This window comes from Castor canadensis, chromosome 3 (assembly GCF_047511655.1).
Source record: "Castor canadensis chromosome 3, mCasCan1.hap1v2, whole genome shotgun sequence".
NCBI lineage: Eukaryota > Metazoa > Chordata > Mammalia > Rodentia > Castoridae > Castor > Castor canadensis.
Genome location: NC_133388.1, coordinates 198450453 through 198474516, shown reverse-complemented (window position 1 = coordinate 198474516; position 24064 = coordinate 198450453). Strand labels below are relative to the sequence as shown.

Sequence of the window (24064 nt, the reverse complement as noted above, 5' to 3'; positions counted from 1 at the left end):
CTGGCTGGAAATATATGTTTACTCTATGAGAAAATAGATCCACAAGCAGCAGGAAAAGGCAATGTCTGGTAATGAAACTGGCAGCAACAGAAGGCAACATGGAGACCAGCACAGCCATCCACGGGGCTTGGGGGTCACATCCAAAGTAAGTCACAGAAGTGGAAAACAAAACAGAATGTATACCCCAATGCCCATGATACTAAGGACCAGATGTCATATAAAAGCTGGTCGCTTTTGGCTAGCTGGAAGTTAAGTTTTTTAGACAATACAAAATTACAGTGGGAATACCAGATTGCACACAATACCTGCCACAACACCGAAGGTCAAGATCATGGCTGTTACAGGAGTGCTCACAACACAGTGGTCATTGCAATTTAGCACACAAGGGCAGGACACACATCCACAAAGAATGTACAGGACGTTTGGACATGCGGGGTATCCCTGCACCAAATCATTCACACAGGTAACAGGTGTGGCCACTAAGATACCAGCCAGGCAGGATGCCACTGGCTTTGAGATGCCAGGAACCCTCTTCAGGCCTGGAGCTCCTTCCCCAAGCAGTATGCAAGGATGGCAGCCTGAGGCCAGAGGTCAGTGAGGAGTCACCACAACAAGCTTGAGTCTCCGGGATTTCAATCCAGGTGAGGACAAGTTTGCTTGTCCTCAGTTGCTTGCTCTGAACATGAAGCTGGAATTTGAGGAGGAATCAGGAGACAGCAAACACCAAACTCCAAGGTACCAGATGCAGGCTGATGCCTGGAGCCGTCTCCTGGCCTACAGAAGAGTGTGGCAGGCACCTAGAGTACATCCCATCCATCTCCAAGTCTCTCCAGAACCACAGAGCACCTGTTCCCTGAGCCAGGGTGCCTGGCCTTTCTCCCCGGGATCCCCTAGACCTGCCTTCCTCTGTAGTGTCTTGGTGTCTCAGCTTACTTGCACAGGGAACGATCACATCTTGGTGTCTAAGCTGGGATGGATACCAGAGGTCACTAGAAATGAAGCCCAGGCACACCATGGGGTCAACATCCAGTCAGAAACTAGGGCAGAGCTGGCCAGGGCCAAGTCTAAATTGCTGGTCAGCACTGCCCCTCCCTGGGCAGAAGAGACATAGGCCCAGACCAGGGCTCCCTTCCTGCTTCTCCTCCTGGCCAGAACGAGGCTGCAGGGACAGACGCTGGTGCAGCTCACAAAGGCTTGCTTGAGACACTTGACGTCAGGTCTGTGGCAGAGGCTCTCTTTGAGTGAGGCCCAGCTGCAGCACAGTCAGTGCCCTTTCTGAAGGACAAGGCCCAGGTGGGCAGTGCCTACTGGACATGGCAGTTGGGGAGATACTGTGTAGGTGGAGCCCAGGGGCTGTGTGGATGCCTTCTGCTCCCAGGGAGTTTCTGGCTTTTGTTGCCTATTTGCCTGCACTGATAACCCGAGACTTGGCTTAAGGGGTCTCAGGTTTCCCCTAGGATACTTCTCAGATGTCTAGAAGGTTCTGAACACCAAGATGGTTTGTAGGACACCCCTCCAGAGAGGCCTCGCTGAAGTAGACCTGGTGTTGGGAGCTCTCCACAGGCCCAGGCTGATTGTGAGCGAGGACTAATGGTCACTGTGAAAAGCTGTACAATGGATCATCTTAGCGTTTAAGGGTGGGAATCAAGTACCCTGCAGTTGTTCCGCTGTGTCCATAGGACCTCCTTGAACTCACCCACCTGTAGCATGACTTTCTGGCTGCCAAGCAACTCTGGGGTGACAGCCTTCCTGGGTGCACATCCCCAGCAGGCCTTGCTGCTGTGTTCTCTGTGGTAGATGAGCCTCAGCCAAGATGGCTGGAGAAGCCTCTCTGCTCCAACTTTGAACAGGCGTGTGGGGCTGGTTCCTGTTGGTGCTGAGGTTCCTTTGTACACTTTTTCCTCAGGAGCTTCTTGTTTGGGTGGTCTGCTCTATCAGCCTGGAAAGGATGGTCTGAGCAAATGAGAAGAGGCACGGTTACTCCTTGTTCCTGTGCTGAGAGAAAGCAACTATGAAACAAGCAAACAGCCTGGCTCATGTGGAAGTTGGTCTGGCCAGCAACCCTGGCCAAGGGGCCTCAAGAAGAGCAAGGCACCAGATATGGGCAGCACATACTCAGGTGGGAAGCGCCTGCTATTTCTGACAACTTGAGGTTGGGACTGATCAATCACATGCAACTTCACAGAAGAGAACAAGCATCAGAGCTGACACTTGCCCTCACCCAGCTGGAGGCCCCAGCCTACCTCCTCCTTTTGCTCGTCTCTACCTTAACGTGCTACAACCCACCAGCATACTGCTCAGTTCTGCCGGGTTTGAACTTTACAGTGGTTAAAATCTCATGTCTTCTGGCTCATGTTCTCTGCTCAATGTGCTGTCTGTTAGTGGACGTAGTGGCTGCTTTCTTGTCCCTGAACCGTGGATGGATACAGTAGCACGCTGTACTGCACATGTCTCCAAGCACATGTACAAGTCTCTTTGGTGTGAACAAACAAGTAGTTTCTGGGATAGCAGGGAATGCAAACCTTCTATGGGAAATGCCAGGCCACCTATCAGCATTGTTTCACCATGTGACATTCCTACAGCATGGATCAGTTTCTGGGCTCCTCCCCGTATGAAGCAATCACATTTCAACATTCTCTTGGGTAAAAGGCTGTATCTTATTTTAACTTGCATTCCCTGGCTATTAACAACAGAGACTGAGCATCGTTCCATATGTTTACATGCCATTCCTGTTTTCATCTGTGAACTGCCTGTGTCTTTTGCCCATCTTCATGCTTGGATATGTTTTTCAAAAAAACCAGATTCTTCTGAGTTCTTTATATTGGGATCATCAGTCATTTGCTGCAGCAGTCAGTGTAGGTAGCCCGGCGCAATGATAAAGACCCAACAATCTTGACTCAGCAGTTGCCTCTCACTCACCTCATGAAGGGAGGGGAGTAGGTGACTGTGGGACCTTCTGGAGGCCACGCCTGGAGGCACAGTCCACCCCATCTGCTCATATTCAACTGCCCAGAACTCTCTCTAAGGTTCTCAGAGTTGCCAGGAGGCCTGGGTCTGCAGCCTTTGTGTCCGGAAGTTAAACAAAGTGATTCCATGACCCCAAAGCACATATTCTATCACAGCTGGCTCTGGGACCATAGGGATCGGCTGCCTAAATTTTAGCATGATTAAAGTCATCCATCTTTTCCTTTATGATTTATAATTTTATTTTTAAAATTTTTACTGGGGTTTGCTGGGAAAGGACCTACCGAGAAAGCTCTAGCAGAAAGGCTACTTCTTTTCTGTTGTCTATGATTTGGTCCTTATTTTCCAGCTTTGAGTTCACTTTCTGAGTGAGAGGAGGGCTGGAAGCAGAAGGCAATCATCAACAAGGCCAGTTCTCACCTCTGGACACAAGTCTGTGCTCTTTTGCTATGCAGGCTGTGGGCCCTTGGGTGTGTGCACAGTGCACGTGCACACGCTGTCTTGGTTGATCTCTGGGCATGGTCCCTCTTTCTCTCCTGAGTATAGGCATGGATCAGGGCAAGAGATTTGGAAAACACCTTGATGGAGCTTCTTGCACAAGCCAAGCATTCTACAGGAAAGAAGGACATCACCAACAAACCTCAGAGGACAAAAGGAGTGGGCTCACTCAGCCCACTGTCATGGATGGTGGCTCTACTAATAAGTAGCTGCCCAGGGTTTGCATGCTGCCTGTGCTGCTTAGTAGCTGATTTGTACTTACGGAGGTTTGAAATCAGGGCCTACACTGAGCCACTCCACCAGCCCTTTTTTGTGATGGGTTTTAGAGACAGACTCTCACAAACTATTTACCTGGTCTGGCTTTGTATTGCAATTCTCCTGATCTCTCCCTCCTGAGGAGCTAGGATATAGGTGAGAATCACTGCTGCTGCCCAGCCTGATTTGCACTTTTTAAATATCTCGTTTACGAGTTCCTTTCTTTCCCTGAAATCATAATTATTTCCCTGTTTATGTCTAGAAAGTTTTAGTCTTACCTTCACATTTAAGCCCTCAACCGACCTGAGATTGTTTTCCAAACGGCTCAGGCACAGATTCAGTTTAATCTTTCACACAGATAATGTCTCATAGCCATTTACTGACTGGCCCCACCCTCAGCATGCGGACCAGCCCTCAAGGGCACACCCTCCAGCCCGAGGGCTTGTCCCTACTGTCCCTCCACCGACTCTTTTCCTTCTCCTTTCCACATCCCCTCAGTGTTTGCAATGCTGTGAGGCTCTGGTTTCTGGTAAAGCAGGTTCTCCACACCTCCAACTGTCTTGTTACTCTGCACGCAAGAGCACACACACACACACACACACACACACACACACACACACACACGACATTAGGGACTGAACCGAAGGCCTCCCACGTGCTGGGCAAGCATTTTATTACCACATATATTTTTTAATTAGCTTAGTGTCCACTATAAAACCTGACTGGGATTTTAATTAGACTTATACCAAGTCTAAGTTAAATTGGGGGAGAATATCTTTATAACCATAGGACTTTCTATTAATGATTTATTTCCTTCAAATATATACTTAATGTCTTTAAGGAAATTTAAAATTTTCTACATAAGTCTTGTACATTTTTGTTGCTAGAATATATTTAAGAACGGTATTTAAAAACAGCATATCAAATTCAGCTTACTTTTTCATTGTGTTAAAACATATTTGTCTTTGTAAATATCTGTAAGTGTGTAGTTCAGAGGCATTAAATATATTCACAATGCTGTGTACCACTTGTGACTCTCTACATCCCAAAGTTCCTCACTGGCACAGTCCCTCTGGGAGGTTATAAACAAGTGCTCTGGTGCCAGGGACTAGGTGGCCACAGACACACAAGCAAAGTGTTTCTCTCAGTTCTGGAAGTTTGATATCAGTGCCTGCAGGGCTAGGCTGCAGAAAAGCTGTTTTCTTGTTGCATCCTTGCATGGGAGAAAAAGGCAAGAGCTCATGGCCTCTTAAGAGGGTACCAATCCTGTCATGAAGATCCACTCCATGACCTCATCAGGGTCCCCTTCCTAACACCACACCAGGGGACAGGATCTCTACAGATACATTTTAGGGACACATGCATATCCAGTACATTCATCACCCCAGCATGAACTCTGTCCTCAGCACACAGCTGCCCAATCTCCTAGCCCTGGCACCCTGTTCTCCCTCTCCACAAACTTGCCTGCTCTAGGAGCCACACAAGTGGAACCACACAGCCTTGTCCTTTGCTGTCTGGCTTGGTTCACTAAGTATCATGTTTTCTCTCTTCCTCCAGGAGTCAAAAGTCTGCTACATTTTGTTGATGGGATCCACTACACCCAGCTGCCCATGGTTACTGGGAACCATGCTGTTGTGGACATTCATGTGCAAATCTCTGAGTCATGGCTTCATGTTCTCCCACATATAAACTTCAGCTGACAGCTACATATTTATCTATGTGACAACCTTCTAAACTCCTATCATTTCCATAGCTGGGGACCATTTTCAGAATTCTAGGTAGACAGTAACAGCATCTACTAATCATGACGATTACGTTTTCCACTCTAATCTTACAGGTATCTTCCTTGTCTTGCTGCACTGGATAGAACACCCAGACAATGCTGACTGAAGTGGCAAGAGTAGACACCCTTGTTTTTGGTTTTAAAGGGAACACTACTTAACATTTAACCTTGAGGCACAGGTTTATAGAGGTACAGATATTGTCTTATTTTATACTATCTATTATACTCCCTGTTCATGAAGAGACCCTAATCAATAATGCATGCTGAATTTTAGCCAGTGCATTGTCAAGACAATATAGTGTTCCTCTCTCCTGAAAAGTGTTAATATGATAAATTATGCCAATTTGAAACCAAACACTTCCCTGAAATAAGCCTGAGTTGGTCAAGCTATGTATGGTTTTGTTATGTTCTGCTGAAATTGGTTTGTTACTCTTTTGTTTAGGACTTTGTGTCTGTTTGCGTGACACTGAGCTGTAATTTGCACTTCAAGGTTACATCAGCTCCTTAAAAAAAGGGCTGGGTGTGGTCCTGTTTTGTTTTTGGTCCCTATATGGAGCTGCTGTCTCTTGGACTTCTTTGTATACCGCCTGGACATGGTGTTCTTTGGGGAAGACTGCCAACTGTCAATACCATCTCCACAAGGGTTACAAGATTCTTTTTTTTGTGGTACTGGGGTTTGAACTCAGGTCCTACACTGCCTACACCTTGAGCCACTCCACCAGTCCTTTTTGTGATGGGTTTTTTCGAGGTAGGGTCTCACAAACTATTTCCCCAGGCTGGCTTCGAACCACGATCCTCCTGATCTCTGCTTCCTGAGTAGCTAGGCTGACAGACCTGAGCTACCAGCGCCCGGCAGGATTCTATTTCTCTGAGATGCTTTGGTAAATTAGTTTCCTACTAATAATCAGGCTACTTCATCTGAGTTCTCACTTCACTGCCAGTGTTTCCTTCCCTTTTCTTCCTCTGATGTATCTGAACTTAGCCTCTCTTTTCTGCATCAGTTTGCCAGAGGATGTCCATTTTAATCATCCTTTCAGCTTACTTATTCTCTCAAGGGCATCTATTCCCATTGGTTTCATTGTTCTGTGTACCTTGTGCTTATTCTGCTCTTTTATACTTTTCACTGGCTCCCAGCTCTTCCTCTGCAGTGACAGCACACAGGTGGCCAGCTTGCTGCAGCCTTTGGACCCAGTGCTTCTGGTAAGTAGCATTACCACTGAGCATCAGGTGTGCTAAAAACTTCCTTAGGTTTTTGTCTTTGACTTGGTTATTCAGGTATTCTTTTTCCTGGCATGTGAGTTTCATTTAAACAACAAAACACAAACAACATTAACTTAAAGATCTGATCTTGGTGGCTGCTGGCAGTATGCTATCATGATGGTGATAATGGGAAGAAATAGGAATTGAGTCCATCTGTCTGTGCCAAAAAGATGGGGCAAAAGAAGACAGCAGACTGTTTCTGATTTGGTTGTGCATTTCTCTCCTAACCATGAACCATATAGTTTTAATTCCAAGTACATTAAAGAAGCATATCTTTTGCTGTTTTTGTATGATTTTGTTGAATTCAGCTCCTGTTTTTTTTGTGGAAGAAGCATCCAGGGCTGATGGCTTACAGGATACTCTCCCAAGTTGTAAAGGAATATCTGATCTCGTTAGGAACACTAACACATAGGAATGTTATGAACATCAGTATTAACTAGAACTATACTTAAACCTCCTCTTATCAAGTCATTGACTTCTCGATGACCCTACAGGGTTGAGCACTGTAGCCTCCCCATTTGAAACTTAGGGAAACTGAGGAATGAAGCAGTTCAATGACATGCATGGCTACAGAGCCAGAGGACGAGTTAGTGACTTTTGGCTGAAGGGTCTATGCTCTCCACCAACTACTTCCTCCCCAGAGATTAAGGATATCAGATTAAAATGTGTCTCTTTTCTACAGGTTCATTGGCAATATTAGGAACCTGGGGCTGGGGACGTAGCTCAGTGGTAGTCCCCACTACCACTGTCCTCATTCACACTCAGTAAGTATGAATGAGTTTTATTTCCAGTACTAGAAAAAGTAAAAAAAAGACTAAGAACTTACCTTCCTGCTGCAGGAGGGCTAGGGTGACTGCTGCAGCTGTCTATGTGGCCCCACACAGGCAGGTATTTGGTAGCATGACACTCCACATCTGGGCCCCATCCTAAATGAGGAATGGACATTTTTTTTTTTCACATTTTATGTTTTTATTTCTGATTTTCCACTGGAGGAAAGGACATTTATCACAGCATCATTTACAGTAAACTAAGTCAGAGACGGCCTCTGTAGTCAGGTTAGGGAATGGGTAATCTGCTCTGGCTTTCCTAGTTAACGTGTTATTGTGCACTCACTAAAAGTGATACTTCCTACTGGAAACAGCAGTAAGAAATTATTACAATACTACAATTCAAATAAAAATCAAACCCAAAACAGACATCCCTAAGGAAGTGTGAGTACCTGGGCTGTAGACTCTATGTCCACACTGCCATCCTCCTGCAACATCAAACAGTAGAGGACATGCTCTGAGCGGCTCCAGCCCATTCCTCATTCAGGGCTCTGACTTCTGGGCCAGGCTTTCCTAGCCACCATCTAGTAGTGAAGCACTTTAAGACCTACACAAAGCTTACAAGAACAAGTCTGCAGGCTCTCTGTAGCCTGAACTCTCACTCACCTGCATCAAGGTGTCAGCAAGCCACAGCCTGGGGCTGCTACCTCTTTCCACAACATTGGTTGGCACATAGCCGCGTCATACAGTTTGTGCCACCTGCAACTGCTGTTGTGTTGTGTGGTAGAGGTGAGAAAGTATGACAGAGACCGTATGGATACAGCTAGGAACATTTATTATTGGGCTCTTTGCCTCTGATCCGGATTCATGAGGCACTGTACTGGGCCAGCCTGCCCAGTGGCTCGCTAAGTGTACACTCACTTAACATTTAGAGTGAACTGCAGACATGATGACTTGGTGCTCCTGAAAACCTCAGCTCACATCCTTGGTCAGCAGGACATGGGATATGAAGCTGGGGCCGGCGAGGCCACACTGAGCTACCAATGGGGCCCTGCCACCTGGGAGACAGTTACACTCCAGGTTTCGAATGTCCCAGGACCACACTGCATGAATGTGTGAACACATGTCTCATACACCAGTTTTGATACCTGTCTTTCCATAATTTCACTTCATCAAATCTCCATGTTTGAGACTATGAGGCTTCCTTTCCTGGGACAGTGCTGTGAAGCCATCCAGCCTAGGTAGGAAACTACCAGGAACACCTGCAAAAGGTGATCCCAGGGATGGAGGCCCCCAACCTGGAATGTTCTGCCCTGTGGAGAGGCAATATGAGCTAAGGTTCGCCTGCAGCTCTGGGAGCTACCCAGGTGGGGCGACAGTCACATTGTAGTCCACAGTGAGAGCAGTGAGTGGATCACAACTCCCAGGAGCCTGGTGGGAGTCTGACTGCAGAGAACATCCTATGGACCAAGACTCGGCCATGGTAGGTGATTTACTGGGCTCTGGTACTATTGTAGATTAGCTGGGCCAGACGCTACAAACTACAGTGGCTTTTGTGTGGTTTTGGGATTCAGGTGTATTTTTCTACTGAAAGCTTTGTGTGGTGTGTGTGAACCCTGAGGAGGCTGTGCTAGTGGCTCAGAAGCACAACCTTTTGGAAAATGGACTCCAGAGAGGCATGAACTGAACAACCTCTCCACAAAGCAACAATGGCAATGCTCCAGACCTCCCCCAGCCAACAGTGGGCTTCTGGGCCAAGCCAGCTAGTGTGGGAGTGGGGAAATAGTATGTTTTGCACCTATTTTGAACGGTTCTGTAAGTAGAACTGTAAGCATGGAGCCTGGATGGGCTCTCAGGAGAAAGGAGGCCGCAGGCCACTCTGGATGGCAGCCACATGTCCCTTGACACTGCAGTGGCCAAGCTGCTTGTTGCTGCCCCTTGGGAGGGGCCCAACCACACAGAGTTCTGATGTTTCAGCTTTTAGAAGGATCCTACAGTAAAAACCATAGCCTGAGTAAAACATTTCCACTGGAACACAGTCACTTTTGACCATTTGTGGTGGTGCCTGTCCAGCAGTTTCTGTGCCTGAGGGATAAGACCATCTCTGGCTCTGGCCGGGGACCTTTCTTTCAAGGTAGAGTCCCCAAAGACTAAGATCATTATTATTCCTTAAATGTCCAGCAGGTGAAAACACTCTCCCAATAAATAGCTGTGCTACCTCCTGATTGGCAGTCACTTTGCTGTCTTCCTACAGACCAGTCCCAAGAGCACAGGCTCTATCTAGACCACTCCTGGGACACATGGACTTGCCTTGGGGTAGGACAGACATCGGGACAGGCAGGGAAGTGTAACTAACCTGAGTGGAGAGCTGTTGTCGGGGCTGGGTCACCACTGTGTTTGAAGGTCCAGTGCATCAAAACCGCTAACAGCACACTGGGGGCCACCTCACCAGCCAGGCCAGAAATCTCTCACGGTGGCAGCTTTCAAGGGCCTGAGGAGCCTGTGTCTGATGGAATATCCAGTGAGTCAGATTGCCCATCAAGGATGTTGGCTAGGGCAGGAGGGCACACTGTGTGACCCAGTTCCAGAACAGGGCCTGACCTCAGCTCAGAGACTGGTGCTTCAGCCTGAGAAGAGAAAAACTGCGGGATGGCCCGTGAAGTCAGCTGTGTGGGTACAAGCAGGACTTGCTTGCTATTTAGCTCCAGGTCCCTGGCTCCTACCAGGCTGCATGGGGCTGGGCTTGGGGACCCAGAGGGGTAAGTGACCACAGACTAAAGCCCTCAAAAGTGCTGGTGAAATGGCTGAAGTAGAGGGGATAACACAGGCAGAGATGGCAGCGGGAGGTGCTGGCTCACCAGCAATGCCTCTTCTGCTGGGCATTCTTGGCATCCCAAGGCTGTCCCATGGACAGCAGTTAACACATCTGTGTCTCTCTGGCACTGAGTCCTGAGGAGCCTCCATGTTAATCACTGGCTTAGTGCACAGTCACTGTAGGACAGAAAGGCCTCTTGTGCACTCACATGTCTGATGGGTGGATTTTCCTGGTGACAGAGGTGGGCAGCCAGAGGCACATCCAATACACTGCACATGAACCCTGGGGCTCCATCTAGTGCTGAATGAGGGAGCCACGGTGAAGCGGCACACTGAGTCCTGCAAATCACTCCTGCTCAGTGCTTCTTCCGTGGGTGACGTTTCCGGTGCCGGATGAGACAAGAGCTGTAGGCAAAGGCTTTCCCACATTCCTCACATTCGTAAGGCTTCTCTCCAGTGTGTGTTTTCTGGTGTTTCAGGAGGTTGGAGCCACAGTTAAAGGCCTTTCCGCACTCCCCGCATTTAAAGGGCTTCTCGCCGGTGTGAATTCTCTGGTGCTTAGTGACGTCAGAGCTGTGCCGGAAAGTCTTTCCACACTGGTCACACTTAAAAGGCTTCTCTCCAGTGTGAACTCTCTGATGGCGAATGTGATCTGTCTTGTGCTTAAAGATTCGCCCACATTCGCTGCACTCATAGGGTTTCTTCCTCTGAAAGGGAACAAACACAGGGACCCCCTCAAAGTCATCTTTAAATGAGGCATCAAAGGCATCGAAGAGGTGTGCCTCATCTTCAGGGCTCAAGATGGGCTCCTTGTGGTGCTTGCTGCCTGCTGCAGGTCTCTTGCTTGACTTTTTCCCACCGCATGCATTTTCTCCTTTGAGAGGGGCTTTCAGCACATCTGCCTCCTCCTTTGGGGCCTGGGTCTTCTTTTTCCTGTCTGTAGGCTTTTCCATTGCTGACCTGGGAAGGAGAAAGTACCCTGGAAGCCAGAATGGACTAAGGGCTCATGGCCAAGGAATTCCTGTCTCCTCCATGACTTCACTCCTTCAGAGACAGCTTGCCGTGAATGTCCTGCATGTGTAGCTGAGGCTCGGCATCAAGATGACAACACATGTCCTCTTGCTGCTGGAGAAGATTGCAAACACCAGATCAATCCCACCTTTGAGGGCTACAGCCCACTCCCGGTGTATTTCTACCTGGACACTGAACTCTGGATTCTCCACAGCTCCACCCCATCGACCCTATTCCAGTCTCCTCAGCTGGGAGAGTGGCACCTCTTACTCAGGAGCTGCCAGAAACCCTCCTGTCAGTGGAGGGGTTCTCCACTGGTGTCCAACAGGCTCCAAACACACCATGGACTAATGGCCCCTGAATGGTTTTCACTTCTTCACTTCCCCAAATGGGCCCTTTTCCTGCTCTTTCTCACTCCTTCTCCAGTTAGGCTGGTTGGTATGTTCTGGAGCTGTGAGGTACCCTATACCCACAGCCTGGTTCTGAGCTGGGTGAGACTAAGGGCTGTGCCTGATGGTCCACGGCAGTCAGCAAACCCCACTGTATCCCCGAAGGTTCCCCTCATACTGGCAAGCACTTGCCCTTGGTACACTCCCCCCCACCCCCAGTCAACTTTAGGTTCCCCAAACATACACACCATTCATTCTGCTTCCAGAGGCCTGCACAGGGCTGGCTCCTTGGCCTACAGAGTTGTGCTCCACCAATCCCTTCTCAGAGCTGCATGTGCCTTCTCCCTTGGCCTGTTCTAGCTCCCTTATTTATATAGCTAAACTTCTCTTGCTTATTTGTTAACTAAAATGTAGATTTTTTTTCTTGTTCCTGAGCTTCTTCCAGTTCTTTATGACAGCTCCCAACAGATGGACATACTTTTTTAAATATTTGTTGAATGACATAAAAGTTAAAACAGTAACTATCAGTTTGGAAGGAAATCTGTTCTAAACATTTAACAGATGCCCATACATTTAACCTTCATTACCATCCCATGGTGTCAGTGGCAGATTTGGTCCTGCAATGGCCAATTTCTCCACTGTCTCCCTGCCTGAGAAGCCCCAGGTAACTGTCACCCTGCTGCTGCTTGCATGGGCTGAATGTTACCTTATGTAACTGTCTGTCTCTTGTAGGGGCTGCTCAGGGAAAAGGCAAGACATATTCCTTGTCCCTGACAGCATCCCTATGTCATCACCAATCTGATTAGTCCACCTTGTGACACAAATGACAAACACGACCCAGGTATCTAGAAGCAGCTGCACAGTCCATGTTTCATGGAGGCATTGCTCAGTGGTAGAACTGCTTGCCTAGCTAGCCCTGAGTTCAATTCTCAGCACTGCAAAAGAAGAGAAAGAAGCCCTCTTGGTCTATTCTTTTCTTGTACTGTTTCTGAGCTTCCTCAACCTGCCTCTCTGAGTGCTAACTAATGGATTATGCTTAAGGCCTTAAAACCTCCCAAACCCTTTAAACTGTGAGTGAAGAAATCCCCATAGGATCAAAGCACCTTTCCCTTCCTTGTAGGTCCCATGAGTGCAGACTGCACCTGGCTCCTGGAACCATTCTTCCAGATGGCATTCTTAGCCTGGAATGAGAGAATGAGCAACATATGGTTAATCTTGCCCACTAAGAGGTCCAGGGTTCTAATGGCCCTCTTATCCCACAGTGTGGTGCTCTGTATAGCAGTATTCCATCTCAGTCAACCATGTTGTAGTTGGAGGCTGGGATCTAGCCTGAGTAGGAAATGGAGGGGAAACACATCACAACTGGCACTCTGAGTGTATAAACACTCTGAGTTCTCTAAGTCAAGAGGAGACGTGAGGCCTTCTTTCTTCTACCCCATGCAAGAAGGTAACGTATAAAATGACTACAGAATTGCTGCCTCACAGGAGTACAGTCTGGCTTTCCTAAATGAAAACATTTAGATAAACTCAATTTGGATTCAGGTTAACATCACCTTCCCCAGGCTCTATCTACCTGGAGGTGGTTCTGGAAGGTGGTAGTTCTCAGCAGCAGGTAGAAGCCAGATCTAAAGGTGAAGGAAGGTCATCTGGGCTGGAGTGGGCAGAGGATGCTCTGCGATCTAGAACAGAGGCTCACAGGCCCAGTCGACTTTGAGACTGGGGTCTAGCTTTAGCTGGAAACAGGTGGAAACCAAGAACCACTACAAAAGAGCAGTCTACTCTCCTACCTCCCAAGGTGGCCAGGGTGTGAAGTCACCTTGGCTCCATGGTAACTCCACTCCATGGGGAGGGGGTCTGTGAACCCAACTGAGCCTGACACCTGCTGGGGTGTGATGTGTCCAGGACTCCACAGCACCGCTTACCCTGTTAGGCACTGTCACTCCACCTGTGGCTTGTTATCGATGTCCCAGTCTCCTTATGAAGGAAGGTTCTTTAGCGCAGGTCTGTCTTTGTAACCCCAGGTCCCCGTCATACCTCCGGCTCAGGGCACATTCTTCATTACAGTCACGTCTGCCCAACTCCAGCTGGCAGGCACAGGGGCAGGGCCTGAGTTTGCTCCATCTCTACTGCTGCGCACCTAGAAATAATTGTTAAAAACGGTATACCCATAGCGACCTCCTTCTTGGCTCCCCCATTTCCCAGGCCTGTGGGCGTGAGCACTCAGTTCTGGCCAGAGCAGCTCCTTTTCCCCTCTTCTTGGGACGCGGGGTGCTGGACACCACGGGGAAGGCTCCCTAGGAAGGAAGCCCGTCCACCTCGCGTCTCCCTCCTCCGCCTCCGGAAACCTGGGACCATGGAGACCAGATCGTCAGCGCGCTTTGAGTCCAGAGCCAAGCGGCACCAAGGCCCGCGCCTAAGAGAAGGCAGAGACCGCTCGGACGCCAGCGCCCGGACAGCCCGCCGGGCCCACTCCAGAGGCTCAGCCCTCCTTCTGCCCTCCCTGCCCTCCCCGCCATGCGCATCCCGGAGACGCCGAGCGCGAACCCAGGAGGTACCTGGTGGAGACGAGGGGTGGCGAACGCCTCCACTCCGACGCGCAGACGCCCAGCGGAGCCCTGGTAAAGGCGGGCAGGAGAGGCCGCCCCTCCCAGCCTCAGCCCGCGGCTCCCGCATCTCCCGCGCCAAGGCGCCGCCCCCAGCAAGCCCCGCCCCCTCTCCTGTCGCTCTAGGACTCGTCGTCCAGCTTCTCGGTGGTGGGCGTCGCGCTCCGCCCTAAGCCGGCCCCGCCCACCCCTCCGCGTTCTACAGGAAGACCCGCCTCTTCCGGTGCCGCTCTAGGAGCCGTAGCCCGTGTTCTCGGTGGTGCCTCGAACCGCCTGCTCCCGCAGGGCTTCCACTGGGACAGCTAGCGGCGCCTGTCCCTGGCGGGTCAGTGGCCGCCCGCGCCCCGCCCCTACCGGCCTGCTTTCCCCACGACTTCCAGCCGCCTGCAGTTCCCTTGTAGTTTCCTAGTCGTGATGCCCGTCATCGCGTCCCTTTCCGTCGTCCTTGAGTGCAAGGCCGGGCTCTCGTCCTCTCCAGCGGCCCCACGCGCTCCCCCAGCGTTTTCTGGACCCGCCTCCGTCCTCGCGTTGGAAGCCAACTCCATCCTCCCCTTCAGGACCGCCCCCTCCTTCCCGGGCTTTCACCTCCTGCCCTTGCTCCCTCTTTTCCAGCCCTTCCTATGCTGTCTGGACTTTCAGCCTCTAGAACCGTGAGCTAAGTAAACCTCTTTGAAAAAAATCTTATTTGAGATAGGATTTCACTGTGTAGCCCAGGCTGGCCTCCAGTTCTGGGTCCTACAGGCTCGTCTCACCGCCCCTGGCAAGCCTCGGGCCTTTATTTCAGGCTCAGCCTGCAGAATCGGATTCCCCGCATCCGACCCATCCCTGGGTCTCCTTGGTTTCAATCCTGAGCTGCGAGGAAGCCCTCCTCCGTGGGTGCACAGGGCTGGAGGCCCACGGACTCTCCCCCAGTGCACTGACAGGGCCCCTGTCCAGTAACTAACCCTGGTTGCTCAGGGGAGGCAACCAGTGGAGAGCATGCCTCCCTCCCACCAGGGGCTCCCAGTGTTCAGTGAGGTCCACACGTGCAGTGTAGTCTTCTCTGCAGCTGGACTCCTGAGATTGCTGTCTTTATTTTTTTACGAAAATTTTTAATGAGATAATTGTAGATTCTCATGCAGTTGTACGAGGTAATAGAGATCCATCGTGGTTTTCTCCAAGGAGTGCGATTTTGCCTGACTACAATACAGTGCTAAGGCTCCCACGCCAGAGAAGCCTGCATTTCGGACCCCTGGCAGCCCCTAGTGAATTCTTTCCATTCCTAAAATTGGCACTAGAATGCTAAATAAATGAAATTGTCCAGTGTGCAACCTGTAGATCTTGCCTTTTGTCACTCAGCATCACTCTTTGCAGATTCACTGGGGTGGCTATGTATTTAAGTTGTTCATTCCTTTTTTGTTTCCTTATTCATCCAGACTGGAGTTCGTACTCAGGGCCTCATGCTTGCTAGGCAGGTGCTCCACAATGTGAGCTGCATCCCAGCCCTGGTTCATTTTCTTTCTTATTGTTGAGCTGCTCCAAGGTGTGTGCACCACGGCTTGTTCAAGCATTCACCCACTGAAGGACAGCCACACTGTTGCCAGGTTTTGATTGTCACAAGTTGCTGTGAACACCCACTTATGTATGGGTTTTTGTGTGCCTGCAACCTTCATTTTTCTGGGATCAATGCCCAGGAGTGCAGTTGCTGGCCACAGTGGTTGTGTTTTAGTTTTATAAGAACCAGCCAGGCTGTTTTCCAGAACTGCGGCACCATTTGCATTCCACATCACTGTGGGAATGACCATTTCCTATGTCTGCAGCAGCATTTGGTGTGGCCGCTATTCTTCATTTTGAACAATTGGATAGGTGTGGGGAGACTGCCTCCTAGATGTTTTAATTGACATTTCCTGAGGGCTGGTGATGTTGAATTTTTTTCAAGGGCCTGTGGCATCTACACATCCTACTCAGTGGTGTCTCTTGCCCATCTTCTAACCGGCCAGGTGGAGCTAGGTGGTAGCTGGACTGTAGATGTGATCCCCAGTCCCATGTGTAGCCTGCAAGAGCTCTCCCACTCTGGCTCATCTTTCTGTCCCCCTCGCTGGGTCTTCCGTGGGGGCAATTTCTGTTTTGCAGTGTCCGTCCTCTGTGGACTTCTGCTCCTATTTGTGGGAGCCTCTAGCTTTGCTCACATGGTTCATAACTCCTCTCCAATGAACATTTGAAATGGCAATGTGACTTCTCCCCAGGTATCTCTGCTGCTGAGAAGTCTCCGGCCTTTGAAAGCAGCCTTTGAAACAGCTGGACCCTGAACTACCCTGCTGTCCAGTGGGCAGTACCCTTGTGGTGTGTACCATTTAAGGTTAGGCCAAGGAGGCACTGTCTCCTATGACACTGAGCTAGTGATGGTTCTCTGTCTGGGAAGTTCCTGCTAATGACTGTCCGTGTGGGGGTCTTGGGTGGCCTCACTCTGCTTCTGGTGGCACCAACCTGTCCTGGTCTCAATTGGCTTCTTCAAGCCCCAGTGGTCTCAGGAGGCTCCTAATGACGATTCTCCTTCCTCAGGAATTTCCTGTTCTGGGCACAGTGCCTGTTCCTCAGTGAGTTCTCATAGTTCAGGATGAGGAGCAGGAGGCGCCACCCCAATCTGCTGCTTCCTGTCCTGGGAGGCAGGAAGCCCCGAGGGAACCTCAGAGGAATCAAGTCCCTGGACTCTGTCCCCTTCAGGGGGGCAGGGGCTCTTGTGCAGTGATGGATAAGAGCAGGAACCAGTGACTGCAGGGTGAGTGTGAGCACAAAGGACACACTTGATCTAGGGGGCCATCCTCAGGGTCTGTGTGCCAGACCTGTCCAATGAATCTACAGACGGGACTGGGCACCCTCCTGACTTCCTGGAGGCAGGCCAGGGCACCCCTCACTCCAGCCACTAGGTCACCGTGTGTCCCAGTGAGGAGGGACCACAGTGTTTCACTGGGCTTGCTCCCAGTCAACCACCCAGAGGTTGTTCTGCAGCATGGGACTTTTCCCCTCCTGGAACTACTGGCCCCTGGGATAGACATGTTCCTCTTTGTCACAGTATTTCCAGCTGACTGGGCTCTACCAGAGCCAAGCCACATCTCTCCATACTGGGCCTGGGCCCAGGGGCAAGACTGCAAGTGTCAGCTAAGTGACCAAGTGATAAAGGAGCCATCACAGGGCAACTCACAGTAGCTTACTCAGTCACTCAAGCCTTAGGCCAAATGCCCCACTTTCTTCCAGGTTGGACTGGTGCAAATGGCCAGTGCCACTTGACATACTACAGATCAAACTTGTACTGTCCTGGTGGTCAGCCAGAGGCAAACTGTGTGTGCATGTGCATTTGGGTGAGTGTGTGACATCCTCGTGTTGGTAATGGCTGAGTGTAATTGTGTGGCCTTGCTGTGTGGTGACATCAGCACCCAGGAGCACAAAAGCCAGTCCTTCACCTAATGGTCCTTCTGCCTCCCTGATTTCCTTGCTGCTGATGGCCCAGGGCTCTGGCCAAATGCCAAGAGCTCTCTAATGGGCTGGACTGTGTCCCTAAAAGTCATAGGTCACATTCCAACCCCATGACCTTAGAGTGTGACTGTTTAGAGATATGATTGTTACAGTGGTGACTAAGGTAAAAGGAGGTCATTCAGGTGATCCAATATGACATGTCCAACAAGAAGAGCTCAGGACACAGAGGGACAGCTATGTGAGGACACAGGAAGATGATGCTACACGTTAGGCAAGAGGCCTTCAGAGGAACCAGCCCTGCGGGCACCTTGATCTTGCACTCTAAGCTCCAGCACAACAAAGAGTCCATTTCTGTCATCTATGACACCCCCAACCCACTCGGGCAGGTTCTTTATGACCCCTTCTCTGCCCCACTGGGAGCTCCATGCATTCTGAATCTGGCTTTCCCCACCCAGATGTGGAAGCTCAATCCATCCACATTTTCATCCCTGAAAGGCCTCAAGTCATGTCACAGCTTCGGGTCACATCAGAGGTAGCCAAGTCTCTGGACAGTGCCTATGGAGAGAAGGCTGTGTGCTTTGACCCAAGGGGAACAGGTCCTACAGGGAAGGACATAGCTGCCTCCCAGACTCCCAGAGTTTGCACTTGGACCTACCCCGGCCCTTTCCTAAAGAGCCACATAGGAAGCCCTGAGTTGCCAGAACTGGGAGAGCAGCGCAGGCTGTGCAGGCACAGCGTCCTCTGACTTGGAACCCTCTCAGAGGCTTCTCTGTGGCCTGGAACCCATGCTTCTTCTCAGTCTCAGTCTCAGGACCTGAAAAGGGGAATGGCGATGGAAATGTCTCTGATGTTCAGCTGGTACTGCAGTGGAGACCAGAGAGGGCTATCTCCTCTGAGTCTGCAAGGACTGTGCTCAGGAACACGGGCAGAACTGGTGAGCCCAAATGGTTCTGGAAGGAAAACAGAGGGAAGGCAGAGCCTCTGCTGCACATCAAGTAGCCACAGCACCAACACCTGCCAGAGTTGTTTCAATGGTGCCCTAAGGCCAGGTAGGAAAGGACATGCCCTTCCTGACTACTTGTTAGGTGACCACAGTCACCTGAACAGAAAGGGAGGGGCCAGGGCTTCCTGTACATGATGTGGGGTACATGTGCTTTTCCACAAAGAAGGCCCCTCAATACCCTCCTCTGGTGTCCTGGGGCCAGCTCACTTTTGTGAACTCAGTAGAGACTACCTTGAAGGCCCACCTATGCCTCCATGGAGCTCAGCCTAGCCCAGCCCCTCAACCCTTGTGTTCTGTATCTTTGGGCCTGTGGCAGAGGCAGGAATCTCAACCTACGCAGGTGACCCACATGCCTGGGGGTGGTGGGGTGGGTGGGTGATCGTGTCTGTTTCCAGCCAGCTCATTGGTATGGCCCTGTATACCCCACAGTGAGGCAGTTGGAACCAAAGTGTCCAAGGGCAGCAACAGCTCAGGGCAAGGTTCTCTGTTGCCATCTAGTTACTGCCACGGTTCGTGGGAGTGCTAGAAAAGCCGACTCCAGAGATTGTGGTGTTAGGGTCTGGGCACAAGCTGGGGAGAATTTCCCAGAGCCTCAAAGCAGCCCAGGAAAATGAAGGGCTACAGAGCCTGAGGTCCCTGTTCCATTTCTAGGCTGGGTCACCAGTTACTTTCACACCAGCCAAAAAAAACAGGTTTGCATAGTCAATGGGAAAGGACACACAGCAAGGCTGAAGCTGGCAGGGCGCCTCCCACACTGGACCTGCTGGAGCCTTGATGGTCACTGTGGCATAAAAGTGTGCACAATGGCTGCTGGGTGCCAAGCACTCAACTGAATAACTCAACTGAAAAGAACAAGAGGGCCCAGGCCAGAGGCTGGGGGACTGGGGGAGGTGGGACAGAGACCAGGAGAGAAAGAGAGGCCAGGGATACCTGGGCAAGGTGGATGGTGGCATATGGGGCCCACAGTGCCCTCGCAGCCTTCTGTTACACCCCACCTTGCCCTGGATGGAGTTTCCAGGGAAGCTCTAGCACAAGCCTAGAGGTTTGGCTTTTGGTGACTCTAGCACCTGTGGCCCTGCCCCTTGGGCCAAGGTGTGTGCAGGATTCTGGGCTCTGGTCTGACCGCCTCCTCTGCCAGAGCTTGATCAAAAAGGCCAAGCTCCCAGATAGGCATCTGTCCTGTGACTGGGCTCAAAGCCTTGGTTCTGGCCATGTCTCTTCATCCCCTGCCCCCACCCTATGTCCTGAGGTTGACTGGGCTCCTATAATGAGCTCCTGGCCAACTTTGAATTTTACAGAAGAGAATGACAGCTAGAGGGGTAGGGGCAGGTATCTCTGGTCCCAGCCATGTAGTGCTTGCTGTAAGACCCTCTCCCTTCTGATGTGCAGGCCTTAGCATCAACTCGGGGTCCCCTCTGACTCTCCTGCTGGCCCATGTCCTTCCTTGGGGACACCAGGCAGCTGTGGCCTCAGCCTGCAGGGCCCAGCTCTCAGGTTTCAGGACCCCTGGTGTCCCTGCACCTTCTCCCAGATCCTACATGAGTAGGCAGCAAGTGATCTGACTGGGGAGATGTGGACCGGGGGTCAAGTGCAGGCTCCGGGTAACCTGGATAATTTGTAGAGTTGCCTTCTCATGCCCTGCCTGCCCCATGGGGGCTGGAAGGGCCAGCACTCAGCAAGTCCTTTCCTGGGCAACAGGTAGGTTAGGCACATCTCCCTGACGGGTGTAGGTGGGTCTCTGCCTGCTCATTCCTGGAAATGAACTCCTCCTGGGGTTGCTAAGCCGCTGAGTCAGCTAGCAGGTGTCCAGAATTCTTGTTATGCCAGCAAGACAAAGGCGCTATTTTAAGACTCCCCTGCCCCGCCCCTCTGGGGCTGATCATGGAACCCAGGGCCTTGCTTACACTAGGCACACCCTCTACCACTGACATATCTCTCCCCCTCCCCCCTTTATTGATTGAGGTCTCCTATGTTGCCCAGATTGATATCAAACTCCTTAGCTTAAGGGATTCTGCAAGCTCAGCCTCCTAAGTAGCTGGAAATACAGGTGTGTGCCAGAATGTACCAGGTAACCTTCCATTTAAAAAGCTGTAATTAGATGGGTTTTCTGTTCCTTGCAGCTGAAAGCAGTCCTGAGTGAGATGTGCCCTCAGCCCAGCTGCAGCCCACTTTTGCAGAGTGTGCAAGGCCTTTGCAGGAGCCTGGCCTCTGGGGATTGGTGGGGGAGAAGAGGAGGGAGGCTGGGAGAACCCTGTGTTGGTAGATGACTTTGGACACGTGCACTGCTGCTTTGCCCTTTGTCTGCTTCTCAGCTGGTGTGGGCCTGCTCTCAGGTCCTTTCTTGTGTGGTGGAGTTTGTGCCACTCTGGAATTGGAAGCTGGGGAGCTGCAAGGTCTGAGAGGGAGGGAGCATGGGCAGCCAGGTGCTCACTGCAGGTGCCATATAGGCCTGAGGTGCTGCAAGGGCTCGGCTGTGCTGGGGCCTCTGAGGGGAGAGGGGCCAGCTTTTGCCAAGGGAGATGCCTGGTTCATTTCAGAGCTTGTAGAATCTGTAACTGGTGCCTCATATGGCAGAAGGTACTTTGCAGATGTGACAAAGTTGAGGGTCTGAGGTGGGAGATTGTTTTGGGTCAGGTAATCACAGGGTCCTCTTAAGAGGGAGGCAAAGGACTCTTGGGGATATACCCAAAAGACTGTGACACAGGTTACTCCAGAGGCACCTGCACACCCATGTTTATTGCGGCACTATTCACAATAGCCAAGTTATGGAAACAGCCAAGATGCCCCCACCACCGACGAATGGATTAAGAAAATGTGGTATCTATACACAATGGAATTTTATGCAGCCATGAAGAAGAACGAAATGTTATCATTCGCTGGTAAATGGATGGAATTGGAGAACATCATTCTGAGTGAGGTTAGCCTGGCCCAAAAGACCAAAAATCGTATGTTCTCCTATGTGGACATTAGCTCAAGGGCAAACACAACAAGGGGACTGGACTTTGATCACATGATAAAAGCGAGAGCACACAAGGGAGGGGTGAGGATAGATAAGACACCTAAAAAATTAGCTAGTATTTGTTGCCCTCAACGCAGAGAAGCTAAAGCAGATACTTTAAAGCAACTGAGGCCAATAGGAGAAGGGGACCAGGAACTAGAGAAAAGGTGAGATCAAGAAGAATTAACCTAGAAGGTAAAACACACACACAGGAAATGAATGTGAGTCAATGCCCTGTATAGCTATCCTTATCTCAACCAGCAAAACCCCTTGTTCCTTCCTATTATTGCTTATACTCTCTCTTCAACAAAATTAGAGATAAGGGCAAAACAGTTTCTGCCGGGTATCGAGGGGGTGGGGGGGAGAGGGAGGGAGTAGGGTGGGTGGGAAGGGAGGGGGTGGGGACAGGGGAGAAATGACCCAAACATTGTATGCACATATGAATAAAAAAAAAAGAGGGAGGCAAAGGGAGGTCTGGTTACATAAGGTGATGAGGGAAGCAGCGATGGGAGGCATGTGTTTTGAGGATGGAGGGAGAGGTAGGAGTGCAGGTGGCCTCTAGAAGATGGAAAAGGCAAAGAGGGCTCTTGGAGGGACAAAGCCCTGCCAGTACCTCAATTTTAGATGCCATGTTAGCTTTCCATTGCTGTGACAAAATACCTGAGATAATGTTACAGCATGGATCTTAAATGTCAAAGGTTTGGTCCCCAGCTGCTGGTGGTGTTACTGGAAGTATAGACATGTCAAGAGGTGGGGCTAGTTGGAGGAAGGAGGTATTCCCTTGAAGGGAATATTGGGACCCCTGACCCTTTCGTTCTCTTTTGTTTGCTTCCTGGTCACCATGAGATAAGCAGCCTCCCCTGGTGCCATGATGTGCTGTCTCTCACAGGCCTAACAGCAGTAGAGCCAGCAACCATGGATCAAATCCTCTGAAATCACAGGCCCAAATAAACCACTCCTCATTTTAAGTTGTTTATCTCAGGTATTTTGTCACAGTAACAGAAAGCTGACTAACAGAGACAGTCAAAAGAAGGAAAGATTTGTTTTGGCTTATAATTTCAGAGGTCTCCAGTCCATGGTTACTTGGCCTATGAGCAGGAAGCACTTCATGGAAGAAGAACATGGTGGAGGAGGTCTTTTCAGGAACCAAATGTGCATGGAGGACTATCTGATTTTCCCTTCAAGGGCACACCCCTAATGACTTAACTTCCTCCCTCCAGTCCCCTCCTTTTAAAGCTTCCACCACCTCCCAATAGCACCCCATGATGGTGACCAGACCTTTAACACATGGGTGTTTGGGGGAACTTTAAGACAAAAATCACATAGGTGCCCATCTCCAGTACCGTGGTATAAGCTTGTATTGAAGTCACTGAGTTTGTGGTCATTTGCTACGGTGGCCATGGGAAACTGATACAGACAGATTTGGATCCTTGTTGGGATCTAGCCCGCCTCACCTCCCTGCTGTCTGGCTAGATGAGCAAGTGTGTCCCCTCCCCCATCTTCCTGCTCATTCTTGTACTGACATTCTGTGCTGGGCTTAGACAGGGCCTGGGATGTCTTGGCTGCAACCTTCCACTGGCACCTCCAGCCCAAGCTGTGGAAACCCGGTAGGTCTTGGCTGGCCCTGGCCCCCCAACCTCTGCTGCTGTAGCTCCAGGCTCCTGGCATCTCTGCTTGACCCGATGGCTTGTGACATCCCTCAGTTGACAAAAGTTCTGGATTCTGGATGTACAGCCACCAGCCTTGTGACCTTGAACCATATTCTCATGTCTGAGCTGCAGTCTCTCGTCAGTAGGTGAGCCCTGACTGCACCCACCTTAGACGGCACAGCACAGCGCAGCAGTCCCTTCTCCTGCTTAGAGTTCCAATGGTCCTGTCCCAGGACAGCCAGCTCTCCAGAGTGGCAGGAGGGCAGTGCTTGGGACTGGCTTCTCTGTCCCTGAATCTGTTCCTTGACCCCTTCTGTAGCCACTGGAGTACTCAAAGTGCCACCTGCATCCTGCACCTTCGGCAGGCTGGGTTGTAGTCCCCATGCAGGGTCAGCTGTGCTTTCTGCTTCCCTGGGGCCAGGGGTGGGGATCCTGGGAGAAGAGACTGTCAACCAAGCAGGAATTCAAGGCTAGGGCAGACTCAGCTGCCTGTGGCTTCAGACTGAGCCCCGAGCCCCATTTCCCTTCTCATGAGTCTCAGAGGGAGGAGAGGTGGTGAAGGCAGGCAGGTGGGTCTGTCACCCAGACTGCACACAACTTTAAGGCAGCAATGCCAG

The 24064-nt window shown here is 50.7% G+C and overlaps 1 protein-coding gene across 12 annotated transcripts; it reads right to left on the bottom strand.

Annotated features, from left to right (window-relative positions):
• Zfp41 (ZFP41 zinc finger protein) lies at nt 1–14857 on the bottom strand. Of its 12 annotated transcripts, none has more exons than XM_074069345.1 (7): nt 14297–14857; nt 13664–13878; nt 13315–13366; nt 12845–12922; nt 9884–11463; nt 7587–7686; nt 1–1953 (listed from the first exon to the last, which is right to left on the bottom strand). In XM_074069345.1, exon 5 carries the CDS (start codon nt 11292–11294, stop codon nt 10698–10700), a length of 597 nt encoding a protein of 198 aa, XP_073925446.1. In that variant the 5' UTR covers nt 11295–11463; nt 12845–12922; nt 13315–13366; nt 13664–13878; nt 14297–14857; the 3' UTR covers nt 1–1953; nt 7587–7686; nt 9884–10697. The 12 variants fall into 12 exon arrangements, with proteins under 12 accessions (XP_073925446.1, XP_020025974.1, XP_073925447.1 ...); XM_020170385.2 differs by lacking the exon at nt 13315–13366 and adding an exon at nt 3385–3574; XM_074069346.1 differs by lacking the exon at nt 13315–13366 and adding an exon at nt 3249–3344.
• Nucleotides 14858–24064: the final 9207 nt, after the last annotated feature.